Below are 15365 nucleotides of genomic sequence, written 5' to 3'. Positions count from 1 at the left end.
TCCTTGCAGCCGCTTTGACTCCCGCTGTTCGCTCCCTGCGCAGCCCACGGCCGGGGCCGGGCTCAGCGCGCCGCGATCCTCCCGAGGGAGCCGCGCTCCTCCCGAGGGAGCCGCGATCCTCCCGAGGGAGCCGCGATCCTCCCGAGGGAGCCGCGATCCTCCCGAGGGAGCCGCGATCCTCCCGAGGGAGCCGCGATCCTCCCGAGGGAGCCGCGATCCTCCCGAGGGAGCCGCGATCCTCCCGAGGGAGCCGCGATCCTCCCGAGGGAGCCGCGATCCTCCCGAGGGAGCCGCGATCCTCCCGAGGGAGCCGCGCTCCTCCCGAAGGAGCCGCGCTCCTCCCGAAGGAGCCGCGCTCCTCCCGAAGGAGCCGCGGTCCCGCTGGGGGCCGAGCGGCCACGGGCGACATTTCCCGCTGCTGGCGGGACTGCGGCTCCGGGACAGCCGGCCGGGTTCACCTGCACCGCCCGGGGCCGCCCCCGCCACCGCCCCGCCCCGCCCGGCCCGCCCCGCCGCGCTATAAGCGGGGCAGCAGCGGCAGCGCCGGGCGCTCACGCTGGCGGATCTCCGCCCGCCGCCGCAGCCATGAAGCCTCCGGCAGCCCAGCGCCCGGCGGGGCCAGGTGGGAGCGGCGGGCGGGACTCCTTCTTTCCTTCTCCCCCTTCTTTCTTTCTCCCCCTTCTTCCCCCTTCTTGCCTTCTCCCCCTTCCCTCCTTTCCCTCCGCCGGGGTGGGGGCGCGGGCGGGTCAGGGTCGGGCCGGTCCGGTGCTGACGCCGCTGTCACTGCCCGGCAGGGCCGGGAGAGGACGGCGGGGACCTGGCGGAGGCGCTGGGCGAGTTCGACGCGGTGCTGGCCGAGTTCTCCTGCCCCGCCGGCCGGCGCCGCTTCTTCTACGGCGAGCACCTGGAGCGCATGAAGCGGCGGAGCAGCGCCAGCGTCAGCGACGGCAGCGGCCTCAGCGACTCCGAGAGTGAGTGTCCGTCGGTCCGTCCGGACCCGCGGCTGGGGGGCGGCCGGGAAGCGACGCTCCAGAGCGAGTGCTGAACCAGCAGGTCGCCCTCTCTGAGCGGGGCAGGGACGCGGCTGTTTCTATGAAAGCAGCTCCTTCTCGGTCCCGTCCTGGGCTGGACGTGCAGGGATGCACAGCCTGGCCCCGCTGGTTCTATCGCTGCTGTGGGACGGAGGGGAGGGTGGCTGGAGCGGAGCCTGAGGAGCTCTCTGGGAGACGGTCGGGCTACGGGACACCGGCACGTCCCGGCGGCGGCTGCAGTGAGAGATGTCCCGGGGGCTCGCCGGGACTGCCCGCTGTGTTCGGTAACCAGCATCATCTGCACAGAGAGAGCCAAAATGTGCTTCCCACAGCCGCTGGAAACTCACCCAGATTTCCCTCTATAAGAATGCTCATCCATCCGTCCATCCATGTGGATGGGCAACAGTGTTATCACTGTTCCAGAGGCCCTGATTTTAAGCTACCTTGTGCCCAAGTACACTAGATGTATGTGAATGGTGTGTGCAGGACATGCAACAGGAAGGGAAGAAAGCTACTTGGAGCAAGAAAATGTAGCATTGGAATTAAGCTTTTTCTGGTTAACGTGGAAAAAAGTTCAACCCCTCTTACTGGCTTTACTAATCAGGGAGAGAAAATATCTTTCCTCTTCCAGATAGTGAGGCTGGAAGCTGCTGTTCTCTTTGAGAACAGTAGGTAACTTTCTCAAAAATAAGTCCTGCTAAATGCAAAATATAAAAATATAACCAGTTTTGTTGATTTGGGTTTTGTGCTTGGTTGGCTTTTTTTTTTTTTTTTTTTGTGGGTTTTTTTTGTTTGTTTGGTGTTTTTGGTTGTTTTTGTTTTTTTTTTGTTTTGTTTTTTTTTCTGAGTTCCTAACTATATGGGAAGCTTGATGAAATTTACTTGTTTTGAGGCTACTTGTAATAAGACTGCTCCTCTAATTTCTGTTCTGCCTCCTTATCAGTCATGGACTCAAAGTGCCATTCTGTTGATTTAGTGCTTAAACACTAATGCTATCTCCCTAGCACTTGAGCTGTGAGAGCAGTCTCCAGATTATCAGAGCCCTTTATTTCATCACCATGGATGGAATTCATTTTGTTGACAGGTATTGTTTTACCTGCCCTGAACTTGGATACTCTACCTAGCACTGCCTTTGGGTTTTCCTATGGAAATACATGGATCAAGATGCTGTTTTTCTGTTTCATAATGTAGTGAGCATAAAACTCTTTAGAATCTCTCTGCCTCCAAGGAGGATTTTGAACTGTGTGCCCAATTTAGACAGAACATTTTTCTTTGGTATGGCCAAGGGTGTGTAAGGTGAAATCTGCCTTTACTGAGTCAAACTGGCTGCCCTAGTGCTTATGTTTCTTGTGCAGTCTTTGTTGTGGTATGTTAACCTCTCACATACACTTATTTTGTCTCACAATTGAGACACTTGTAATGATAGAGTGAAATAATTTACTGTTGGGAATTATAAAAACTCCAACCCCGTATCTAGAACTTCTTGTATGGAGAAATGCTAACTACAGATAGCTATCTGCTATGGTTCAAAAAACTTAAATCTTGAAAACTGCTTACAATTGCTCTGCTAGAATTGGCAAGAAGGATACTTGGAGGAAGATGGCAGGGCAAAAGGCCCGGTGAGAAAACAGCATGCTCATGCAAACAGGCAGATCAGATTGTCAGGAAGATCTGGAAAATAAAAATCTGTGAGGTAAATCCACATGGATTTAGGCTGAAAGTAGTGGAGTTAATAGGATAGACAGGGTTTGATGGCTCTATATGAAGTCCTCAAAGATCTTGTATGAGGAACTTGTCAAGCTTTCAATTCCTGTCCCATGCCTGAGTGATGCATGGTGTGAAAGGTGGCTCTGGAGAGGTTGGAATAATTTCCTTCTGGACATTGGCATGTGGGGGACCAGGAGGGTGCACCAGAGTTTATGAGGATATGTTCAAGGAAGAAGAAACAAAACCAGCTAGCTCTGCTCAGGAAAGGCCTGGTAAAACACTTTTTCCTGAAGGAGTCATTCAGTGCAGTCAACTTTTTATTTTGAAGTTTTGGTAGGATTGGAGATGAATTGTGGGTTTATGAAGAGCTCCTTTTATAAAACAGGCTCTAGTGTCTGATGTAATCCAGCTACACACCCTACATCTATTTTAAGAATAAATGCAGGGAGTTGCCTACTTACCCAGGTTCTTTCAGTTCAAACTCAAGTATTTCTTGAGTTTATTTTCCCTTTGATTTCTGCAATTTAGTGTTAGCCAGTATAGTGCTGAATTCATGCCCTTGCCCTTACTGTGATAAGGGTTAGGTTAAAATACCACTGCAGAATCAAGGGGTACCTGGGCTGAAAGAGTAAGTTCTGATAACATGAATCTTTAAAAACCATATTATCTGCCGGTAGTTTGATCATCTTGTTAATGAAGATTCTTTACCTCTTTGCAAAATCTTGTTATCCAGTGCCAAGACTATTTCAAGCACACTTTATCATGTGTGTGTAGAGCAGTTCAGACTATTGTGTTTTAGTGCTACCTGTTGTTGCTGTTTGATCTAATCCTCCTAACTGATGTGGTGTGGCTGAAGATATGTATCTTTTGGCCACTTCTGCAGTGATATCTTTCCACTCAGGGATGGAACTTTAAACTATTGCAACTGTTTGTTTCAGTGCTCCTGAATCAGCCTTAAATCCAGTTCCCTGAGCAGCTACTAACAGATGTCAAGTGGTCTGACTTGAACAGTATTCTTTAGTTGGGACAGGGAAGCCTTTCCTCTCCTGGGGTTTCTGCCATGGGCATGAGCCCATTCGATTTAACAGAAAAGTTTACAGGAGATCTCTTTCAATGCAGTTAATCCTGAGAATATTCTCTTATCCTTAAAATCTCCTAAGGGATCTAGCTCCAAAAATACTACTTTAAATTCTTATATTACACATTTCTGGCTCTTGAGAAAAAGTAGGATTTTGAAGACTCTGTATGAAAAATGGGTGCTATCAGTACTTTGTTCTCCCATATCTTGTCCTGTCATTTGACTAAATGCTCTTTGGACAGGTCTAGCTTGGCTGTGTATAAGTCTTGTACGTAGCAGAGCGGACTCTAGACCCTGCAGTAACAGAGAGGCTCCGAGTGCAGCTGTGTGTGATGATCTCTGCCCACGAGTATTACATTAACCACCACAGCTGAGTGGGCCAGAGCTGGAAATCATGATGAACTGCTGAGTTACTCCAGCATTCCAGAGCTTCTGGACTGTGAGTACCAGTTATGTTTCAAGTTGATGTATTCAAACAAACTGGAGCCCAGCAGCTTGGTTCTTTAGGTTATTAATCGTGCTGGAGCTTTTAAGCTGAGGAATACTTTGTGACTCTTTGCTATTCACAGCATATCTGGGCTATGATAAAGGAGGATTTGTGCTAGAGAGTGCTGTGCTGGCAGAAGGCTCTCGTGTAGCTGCAGCTGTGTTAATGAACTTACAGATAGCATTGTCTTCTTGTGTCAGAATAAGCTTGCAAAGAGTGCAGCTAGTCTGTGTAAAATGCATGCCCAGTCAGTGCCTGTACAGTTTATGGCAGTGCCAGCACAGCCTTCCAAGTTTAGAATTAGGATAATGAATGGAAGTTGGACTTTGAGAGGTTGAGAAGCAAAGTGCTTTAGTGTTTCTTGGGCCAAAGTTGCCATAACACTGAAAAGCTACATCATAATCTGGTGTCTTGCTCTCAGAAATGTTTGACACTTGTAGCTCCACGTTTTCTTGAGGCAGGTTCAGCTTCCTGCCTCTCTGTTAGGAGCATTGCAAGATAAATTCATCAGTTCAATTGTTGTGCTCATACAGCCAGCAGTGTTTCTTTGTAGTTATTTTTTAGGGGTAAATAAATGAACAATGCCTCATGGCTTTCAAACACAAGAAAGAAATCCTGAGTGCATCTAGAACTCTTAATTTTATGATTTTAAAGTCAAGTAAGTGTAAGGGTTGAGCAGGATTTCTTAACACTCAGTGCCTGGTGCAGTGCCAGCACTTGTGTTTCCATGGATGTGGCTGTGGATGTCTCCACGTGCTCCTGCTAATGCCCAGGCCATCCAGAGATGAGGCATCAGCCCCTGTTAGAACTGCAGCACTCACCCTGAAAAACCTGTTTGCATTGTTAGTCTTGTAATATGTGACCATAAAAAAGGCAAAGAAAAAGTCAATAGAAATGATTGAAGATGTAAAATATTTTCCAAATAAATAGTGTGGGACTGTCTGGCAAAAAAGAGATGTTTTGGGTGGGGACAAGACAGTCTTCTGGAGAATCCTAAGAGACACTAGGAAAGTGACTGCTACCTCACCAGTATGAGGAAGTCAAATTAAATCAGCATGCTTCAAAGAAATGAGGTGTTATTTCTTTCATGAACAGTTAACGATATTGCCTTAAGGTTTTATTGATACTAAAAGTCCTCATACTCAAAACCAACGTGATAAAATCCCAGCAGGAGGGATGGGGCCATTGGGGACTGCTTGGGCTGGTGCCACTGGTGTCTCAGGAAAGAGAGTGGTACCTGCATTGGGACAGCTTGGGAGAGCTCATCCTGCAGCTCTCTTCTGTGTGGCTGCGCCTCTCTGAAGCTCCTCTGCAGGCATCTGCTGTGAGAAACAGGATGTGAAGTAGATGAGCCTTTGGTCTCTGCAGCAAATGCCAGTCTTGTAACATGAAAAGGAGGTAGATTGTGTCTCTGAACTTCCTATGGCTTGTCTCAAGCAAGAGGACAATAAAATGCTTCTAATGAAAAAAGTGAACACTTTCTCTTCTGGAGAAAGTCCCTTTTATTAAATGATCTGAGAAATAAACTTTTATTACATTGGTGATATGCTCAAGGGGAAGAAAAATTGGAAGTTTCAGGTGCATAGCCTTATCTACAGGTATTTCAGTGTGCTGAGAAATGCAGTTTTCATAAGATTTCCTGTTCTTGTCACTTCAGCCTACCCACTACTCTGACTCATTAGAAAGGAAGATTAGTAAAAGGGGGGGCTGGAGTTGGGAACTGCCTCATAGCTGGTAAGCATGGAGGGAAGTGGGAAGGTAAGCTTTGTATATAATGAGAAAACATGCTTGTGCATCTGGATTTCAGGCTTCCTAGATCACTTTTGTGTAGCTATGTGATTTGAAATCCTTTAAATGATGATGCTGAGATGTGTCAATAGAGAAAATGTGTCATTTTTTAGTCAGTATTAGAACAGATGTTTTTTAGCTAGGCAAAATCCCCACAAAAATAAACAATGCAGCCAAGTGTAACTGTGATGACGATAAAAATAAACACTGTCCTTGGGGGCTGAAACATACACGTTTTGAAACAGGCTTTTTTTGTATCATGAATATTTCTCACTTCTGCTGGTGACATTACGATTTCCAGATTTTTTTTCTGATTTTTAGCAAGTAGGCTATGTCTGTTAGGAATTATTTGTGCAGTCTGCTCATTAAGTGCTGAGTTACTGTTTCATAATGAATTCATGATTTGTAGACACTTGAGTGGACTTGTGAAGCTTTTCTCTGAAAGCTTTATGGATGTGCTTTAACTTTTTCCCCTAAAACTTTCCCCATTGAAAACTGCAGTAAAAATGTTACCAGCTCCAGTGCTCTTCAAAATTGAGCCATGGTACTAGAAAGAGCATGATACTGAAGAAGCTACACAGCTGAATTTTCCCATTGTCTGTCTGTTTTGAAATGAGAAGTCTGAGGTTTTCCTCCTTCAGTCCATTGCTGCCGAGAGCCTTTCTATTGCTCATTTCATGGGGCCATTTCTATATTTACATGGTGTTGCCATGGTTTATTTTGTGGTTTAACCATACACTGGAGCAGTAGAGTTATACTAACTACAGATTACTTTGCCAAAGTAAAATCCACCCGTATTTATTCCTACCCCCTAATTTTGCAGTGTAGCCTGACTGATGCAAATCGACTCACTGACAAAACTCTCAGATTTAAAGGCTCTTAAATATAAGCACGGGCACTAGAACCAATGCACAAAGTAGAAAACAGGTAATGAATAACAAACTTGTGGTGGGAGCTGGGTGAGGAAGGACAGCAGCAATGAGATCCCTGGCATCAGCCCCTGCTTATTGGGTTGCAGAGGATGTTGTATTTGTCTGGCAGTGGAACTCTTCCAAGGGCCATTATTGGAGGTGAATGAGCAAATCTTGGCTTTGGCAGCTCGTAGAGAGCAAGGACTGAAGTGTCCTTTTCCCAGAGCTTTCTGCCCTACAGCCACCCTTTGCCAAAGAGGAAATTTTTCTGTGCTGCTTGTCATAAATATTTTTACATTGTTTTCAGCAGTGATGGTGACCTTGCTGGTGGAGTCAGTGCATTCCTCCTTACATCACTAGAATTTCTGATGCTTGGTGGCATGAATAAGCCACAGTCACTTGCTGAAGTATATTTTTGCTTTGAGAAAGATAAATGTTGATATTTTCCTGAAACTATTACGATGCATCAGAAGAGAACATTGTTATGTGAAAACATTTCACCTTTTGAAACTGGGAGAAAAACATTCAGAGATTTAAGGCAACAGTTTTGTCAATTTTTTCCTTGTCCAGTTGTAAATATTTCCCAGCATAATGTTTGTGGAAGCCAGTATGAAATTACATTTTCTGATGCCAACCCAGCCTTGCTACATTTGGTGTCTGGATGTTAGAATCAGAGAGTTCGCATTAAAAGTATACTCAGATTTATAACCACAGTTCTCTGTATTTTTTATTAATTCAATGAGCCATAAAACCTTTAAAATATTAATTAATTTGGAAATTCTTGTTCTCCTCTTTTCAAATAAATAGGCTGAAAAGTGTTTTATCTTTGGTCTGTTCTGTCAGTATTTCAGTGAATTACAGTCTTGGCTACAGCACTGTTTGTGTCAGCTATTTCATGTTACTTGGGGTTTTGTCCTGAACAGCTAGTGTTTTCCATTCTGTGTTTCTTAGTCACTGGGGTTTGCATCTTGGCTGAAAAATGTATCCTCAGTAGGCAGTTGTTCTGTAAACTGATTTCAGAGAAAATCTGCCATACCTTTAATAGAGAGAAAGTGTCAGCTAATGCACAGTGTTCATGGGGTGTAGGACAGCACTAGTGGCACACATCATTGCAGAGCACTACCAGATTTCTTTTATCCTTAGGTTATTTTAAATTTTTTTTTTCTGTTTTTAGGCACTACTTTTAAAATGGCTTATCTTTCCCCCCCCATTTTTCTACGTAAAATGATCTCATTTCTGCATTGCATTTGTGAAGTCTTTCTTGCATTTGAAATTCCAATTGGTTGGAATCCAGTTGGTTCCAATAGCTTGGTTTTGATGTGCTGAAGTTTAGAGAGAACAGCACTTCTTAATAGTGGAGATAAAGGAATTGCAATTAGGGGGTAGTTTGAAGAAGCCATCAAACTCTCTTTCCATGCCTACAAACGAGAAATACCAAGTGGTGGCTGAGCAGGTGGCAATAGCCCCAGGTGAGAGATGTCAGTCATGTCATTGCTCACATTTTGTGGTGCGAGGGCCATGTGTGTTTGCCAGAACAAGATCTGAGATGATGGCAGAGGAAACTGAAAATACAGCCCAGTGGTGGGCCAAAACACATGGGAAAGAGGAAAGTATTCCAGGTTGTAGCTTTTCTCCCAAGTCTTTTTGGTGTGTATTGTAAAAGGGGTGAGCTTGGAAGCTGGCAAAAAACGAACAAGTGAGCTTTTATGGCTGAGGGAAGATCTGAGAGGCTTTGTAGGTGCAGTTGTCTGGTCTGCCTTGTCACTCTGCCCGTGTGCTCCTGTGGAAGCTGCTTTTGTGCTGGACAGGACAGCAGGCCAGAGGAGGTGGCTGGGGACACACACTCTTCTTCCCAGAGACAGCTGAACTTGAGGCCCAGGTCTGCAAGGGGATGGTCTCAGTGTCTGCTGTCCGGAGACATCCAGATGTTCAGTAGAGGTGCAGATGTGCAGATCTTGGCAAGGCAAGCTGTGGGCCTGCCCCTTTTGCCAATTCACCCAGACACCCTTGCTTAGCTAAGGCAGTGCTCTCCTGGCACAGCAAATGTGAAGGCATCCAAGGAAGTGCGATGGGCTCTCTGCAGCGGGCTTGGTGCTGCAGTGCAGCCCCTCCCAGGCTGCGGCTCCAGGGACAACAGGGGCTGTGTGTGCTGCAGGGAGCAGGATTGCTGCAGGGAGCAGGATTGCTGCCTCATGGCAAGCAGTGGTAGTCACCCTCCCATGTACTAAGACAAGCATTGATGTCCCAGGCAATGTGCCAAGAAAATGGAGACCCTGGCCATGTTTGTATCTCAGTGGTGTCTTTTTGTAGAAGCACAGTTTTCAGGTCACTGGCTTGAAACTGCAGGACCAGCAGTTTTAGAGTCTCTAGCAGGATGACAGAGCCTCCTTCCAGTGGAGCCAGGACTAATATTAGAGTTACCACTGAACTTAAAGATACTTTTTGATGCTTTTCGAGCTTAAGGCCTCCTCTAATATACAAGAACATCAAAATGGTATTGGGGGCCTTTTCCGTGCCTTTCCAGGGCATATAAGGCTTTCTTTGGAAGTTCACTTAAAATAAGATTGCAGGATATCTAGTGTACCAGTGTGCTGCTTCTTGAACTCCACAGAGCCACAGAAAAAAGGAATTAAAAATGCCATACCTAAACCAGAAGAGTAATGTATGGAGAAAGAGGTGTGCTTGCTTTGGGAATAAAGGACAACCCTAAATATCTTCTTTATTCTTGTTGTCCTTGTTCTGGAGCTTTCTATTCAGGGATTTTTTGTAACTTTTGAAAAATTTAGGTAAGAGAATTTCCCAGAATATTGTGAATTAGGCAGGTCCTAATAGATATAATTTTGCTGATATGGGATAATTGTAAATTCTGTTTAATTTTTCAAATGGTGCTGACTTCAGAGGAAGGGGAAGCTGACACTTTCCTTACTGGGGGTGATGATTAAGCCTAGGCCTGCTTTCTCTTTAACAGTAGGAGTGGGAGCAGTAGCCTTCAAACAATAAAGGGTTTATTTATTCACTTCTCTGCTTTTGAAGACTTAAATTTGAGTTCTGCAGACTTTGAAGTCTGTATAGGAAAGGCTGCATTTTGGGTTTCGGTTATGTTGCAAACTTCAGAAGGTGTCAAATTTACTTTATAATGTTGTTTTTACAGGTGCAGATTCCCTCTACAGAAATAGTTTCAGTCTCAGTGATGAAAAGCTCAACTCTTCAACTGCATCTACTCCAAGCTTGCCATCCCCTTCAGTGACTCCTTGTAAAGGTATCTTAATTTAAGCTGTTGGCATTTCTTCCTACTCCTCAATTATATGGGCTTCTTGCTGGGAGCCAGGATTCACATGCTTGCATGGTTTGGTTTTTTTTTTTTTTTTTTTTTTTTTTTTTTTCATTTTGGTGATTCTTTTTCTTGATAGGTTGGTCTTTTTGTTGGGTTTTGGGTTTGGCTTTTTTTTTAATGACAACAAGACTAAGGATTACTGTTGAGCACACTACAGATCCAAGTGTTGTTGTCTTGATTATAAATGGCAATAGCATTCTGTATCTGCACTTTGCAGGTGGCCTAGTAAGTCTTTTGGTTTTGAAACACTGAACTAAAAAAATTGTAGTTTTCTGGCTGATAAGGATTAATTATTAACTTGTGTTACTTTCTTACTGATGCAACTGAGTGGCTTAAGTGTCTCATTTCTCTATAAAAATGCTTAGCCTGCATGGAGGGCTAGAGGGACTCCTCTGAAGCCACATGCTGCCACTTAAGTTAACACAATTGGTCAGATACATCCAGACCTTACACAGGGCTTATACAAACCATGTGTTAGCAACTCCTTCCTCCTTTGCAGCCATGCTGTTGAAAGAGGCTTCTGTCTTGCAGCTGATTTCCCAGGACACTGCTTCATTTGGGTTACCTTGGATTAACTCTGGAGCAGACATGTGAATAAGCAAGCGCTCAGACATTTGTACTACATGGTGCTTTTGTTACAACCACTATACTCAGGTGCATGCTCAATAGCCTTTCACACTTTTGTATCTCTTCCACTTTTATATCTCTTCCACAATCACAAAAAAAAACCAAGTTAAATGCTTTCTTTTCAATTAGTGGGACACTGGGGAGAAGTAATGAGTAACAGTTTCTGTGAAGTAGCAAAAAAAGAGCTCAGCTGAACTGTCGGGAAATATTTGGTGAAGAATTACACTAAAGGACAAGATGCTCTTCCTGATGAGAAGACAGAGTTGGAACTGGCTTGGAAAAGATCACAGACATGAGATAAGGAAGCAACTTGCACTAAAACTAGATTGAATGGAACCAGTGGTGTTGCCAGGAGCGGAAAATTTGGTGGATGTTTGGTTCCACATTTATAGTGTATGGACCAAGATGAAAGGATCTGGCAGCACAGCAAACCTGTGATACTGACATGATTTTAGAGGGTGAGATTTGAGTAGGGCTGGGAGCTTATAGGGGTGATTAGGGCCATGCATGCAGCATCTGAAGAGATGAAACAGGAAAGATGGCCACAGTAGCAAAGACATGGGTTAGCTGATGTGTATCTTTTATTCTTCACTGCAGCCCCTTCTTTTTAAGGAGACTGCATAAAGTATTGCTTTGTGTTGCTTCCGTCAAGTACAAAACTATGAAAGCTAGAACTTCAGCTCAGTGTCCCATGTTCTCTAAGTGCTTTTGGACATTGCAGCAGCTCTACTGAACTTTGCTGATGATGATCTACAGCATCTTTGCTGCCCCTGAAAATTATTTGGAGGCTTGTGTGTTTCTAGTGTTTCTTCTAGCCAGAGAGACATGTCCTGTCTAATCAGTGTTGACCCTTGTTTTGCAGCAAAGCTTGGAGACACAAAAGAGCTGGAGGACTTCATTGCTGATCTTGACAGAACACTAGCAAGTAAGTAGGTTTTTATTAGTTGCTTGCATCTCACTTGGAACTTGTTACAAAGAGTGCTGAAAGCCAAAGTATAGAGAGAGAGGGAAGGGAAAAATAGAAATATTTTATATAATGTCACTTCCTTTTAGTTTGCTAGTCCTGTGGATCATTATCTGGATGAGAAGGTAAAACAGACTCAATTCAGACTTTGCCTGGATGTTCAAGGGGTGCATTTTATCCTGTGTGACAAAGGCTGAGCTCAATGAACCCCTGGTCTCACCTCTGAGTCAGCAGCAATTCCCCCTCCTTGACCATGGATGGATAAATGAATATCCGTTTCTTAAATACTCAAATATCACTTTAAAAATTGGTGATCTATTTCTTCATTATAAAGCTAAATAACTGGAGGAGTGTCCTTAGGTGAGGAACAATCTTGTTGTTCTAGACTTTGCTTTATGAAAGAATGAAGGAGCAGATATCTGTATCTGTTGACTTAATGTCAAAATCCTATTTGTGCTTGTTTTTACCAGGAATGGAACTTGGATCACTTTTTCTGCCACTATCTAGAAATTGTATCTTTCAGCTACAGTAATGAATTCTTCATTATGATTTTTAAAGAAAAACAAACAAAAAACAGGCCAACTGTTGCCAGCCATGTACTCTGCCTATTTCTTTTTGCCTATTCCTTTTGCTTCTTCCTCTTCTTTGCTTCTTATGTTGTGAACGTCATGCCATTTCTTTTGTGTTTCAGGTTGGGTTTTTTTATGTGGGACTAGGCTATAGAGCCCAAACCAACAAGTTGTAGGGCTAGACCTAAATTACAGCATAAACAAAGCCCTCTCAAACTATGAACTGAGAGTTTTCTGTGCCCATTATGTGTTTTCCCTTCCCTGTGGGAAGGGAAAACATATTTCTTGAAGATATGGACTTAATTCAAGACAGCTGCCCTTATGAGTTCCTGCTTCCCTGCTGTCTTGCTTGTATCTTAATCCTGGTTTCACTTCTCATACTTAAAATACATTTTTTAGTTTCCTGTCTTCTGTCATGGATGTGAGCTTGAACTGACTCTATCTTTACCACTGAAATTTAATTGACCACTCTTCTGAAAAAAGTCCAAGTTTTGGAAGGTTTGTGTATCCCAAACCGGCAAATATTTGCATTGCTATCTTGCACAGCCATGTTGCAGCTCTAAAAGGGCTGCCAGGGTTTTATTTTTCCCTTGCAAAGTACATCAAAGGTGAAGGCAGGAACTAGCACCTGCTCTGTGGTTTTGTGCTCTTTTTTTTTTTTTTTTTTTTTTTTTTTTTGGTGTGATTTTATTTTTTTTTAATCCCAACTAGACAAATCTCCAGTGATCTCAGCAGAGTTTCATTTGTACAGTGAGGAAGAAGTCCAACTTCCATCTGGTATTTATCACCACATTTTTGAGGAGTTGTCTGTATATGCTTGAGGTTACACAAACTTTGTGCAGATACCTTTTCAAGCCTAATGCACTTGTTAGAACAGTACTTGCCTTGTCTTTTTAGCACACCAGCATTTCAGCTTTCATGTTAACTTAAAAAAAAGACATAATTTGGCTTGTCAGGCAGTCCAGCAAGCTGGGCATAGGCAAGTGTCTGATATGACAACAACATGCAATCTTATTTAATAGAGAGCTTAGTGATCTTTCTTGTTCTGTATTTTCAGGTATGTGAAATGAATTTTCAGCATTGTGCTTGCATGTGGGTGTCCTCTGAAGGATAAGTGACATCAGTCAGTGAGAACTGCTGCCCTTGTCTGATAACTTTGCTCAAGATACCCTCTGAACATAACCTTTGTGAACTCCTACAAGTATTTAACTGGCAACATTGAACATTGGTTTTGGGGTTTGGGTTTTTTGGGTGTTTTTTGTTTTTTTTTTTTTCTTTGCAGCAGATGGAATAACTTAAATGTTAGAGCTGTATTTTGCTTTAAAATATAGCTTGAATTTTAATTTAAAGTTGCTTTTATGCAAATATATTTGTAATTTTATATAGTTGAAGACTTTAATGCTTTTCTCCATTATAATATATTTTTGTATGCAAATAAATCCTGAACTGAAATCCAGATGTCTGTAAGCTTCCTATGAACATGCAAACTCTGAAATAGAAGCACAAATTCAACTCTTACTGAGAACAACATGCTTTAAAATATCTTGATAATGGTATATTCCTGTCAATTTCAACTAGCTTTAGAAATTTTACCTATTTCCATTAGGTAAAATTTGTTATGCTAGTTGAATGTGGTTGCTTAAATAAGAACTTTGTGCTATGTAAAATTAATACAAGCAGAAAAATAATAAATCGGGTCAAACTGTTACTTTGGATTTGTGTTAATACAAATGAAATAACTCTGACTTAGTAGACATTTGAACAATAATACATATTCTAAACCCTATGTAAAGGCTGATTTTAAACTCTCAGACCATTTGACATGAAGCACTGGCTCTTTGGAAGGTCAGACATTTAGGCCATCAGGTTAGAGGTGTGGAGTTCCTTACCCCTGGGACAATGCTGGTGTCTGGGTGTTTCTGACACCAGGCCCTTGGGTCTGGAACACTCTGAAAAGACTTCCTGGCCATCACTGTGGTGCTGAAAGAGGGAAGGTGAACCTGTGCTTTTACAAGGAACCTGATTATTTCCATGTGCATTAGGCACTGGGAATGTCATTATGTGAGCTCTCCTGCAGCTGCTGCAGGCATTACAGCTGCCTCTGCTGTCTGAGCTCTGCTCCCCTGGCTGTCCTGGCCAAGTGGGCTGGGGCTGGGCTGCGCTGAAGTCCTGCCTAATTTTGACCAAAGCTGTCCAGTGAACACTTGCTTGAATGGTTCATTTTTTGTCCCTGCTCTGATGTATTATCTTGGGGTGTGTGAGTACCTGTGACACAGCTACCTGCTTGGGGGACCTTAAAGGACAGATTTGGACCTGGATCTGCAGCTTGGGGAAAACCTGCTGTGTATTTCCTTATAGGAACATCATAAGAATGGGTTAGATCCATCTCCCTGGATTTTAGATTTCCTAAAAATTGACCAAAACATTTGGTTTTAATGAACACCATGTGATTTCTTGCCCCTGCCCATCCCCAGTTTTATTCATTAGTAAGGAAAAAAATTTCTGAACTGGGTACATTTTATCAGTCTGAAAGAGTCTTGAGGTTGCTGTGTGGGTTCTTTCCTTCTTTCAGGCAGGAGGGCAATGTGAAATGGAGCAGTGTGTGACGGAGTGTGCTCCTCAAGAGGAAACTTTCCTTTCAGCATTTCCTACTGCAGATTCTGTTGGTAAATTGTCCCATAGAATAGAAAAGGAGTAAAATGATTTAGGAGGGTAAGGCTTTGTGCTTGCAGCAGGTTACCTTTCAGATCTGTGAAGGAAATAGTTATGATTCAGGTTTGAGGCAGTGATGTCCTTCTCCTTGCTCTGGGACCTTCCCAGAGGCTCCTGCACCACAGGAACCCCATTATTGGCAGTGCAAAATTCACTG

The 15365-nt window shown here is 43.5% G+C and overlaps 1 protein-coding gene across 1 annotated transcript; it reads left to right on the top strand.

Moving 5' to 3' along the window:
- Nucleotides 1–542: 542 nt before the first annotated feature.
- On the top strand, nt 543–14204 carry RGCC (regulator of cell cycle). Its single transcript, XM_063149372.1, has 5 exons — nt 543–622; nt 795–971; nt 10154–10261; nt 11826–11888; nt 13554–14204. The coding sequence occupies exons 1-5, from the start codon at nt 586–588 to the stop codon at nt 13559–13561; spliced, it is 393 nt and encodes a 130-aa protein (XP_063005442.1). The 5' UTR covers nt 543–585; the 3' UTR covers nt 13562–14204.
- Nucleotides 14205–15365: the final 1161 nt, after the last annotated feature.

The sequence above is a fragment of the Melospiza melodia genome, chromosome 2 (assembly GCF_035770615.1).
Source record: "Melospiza melodia melodia isolate bMelMel2 chromosome 2, bMelMel2.pri, whole genome shotgun sequence".
Lineage (NCBI taxonomy): Eukaryota > Metazoa > Chordata > Aves > Passeriformes > Passerellidae > Melospiza > Melospiza melodia.
Note: the sequence above shows the minus strand (reverse complement) of the source record. Positions and strands in the feature narration are given on the sequence as shown.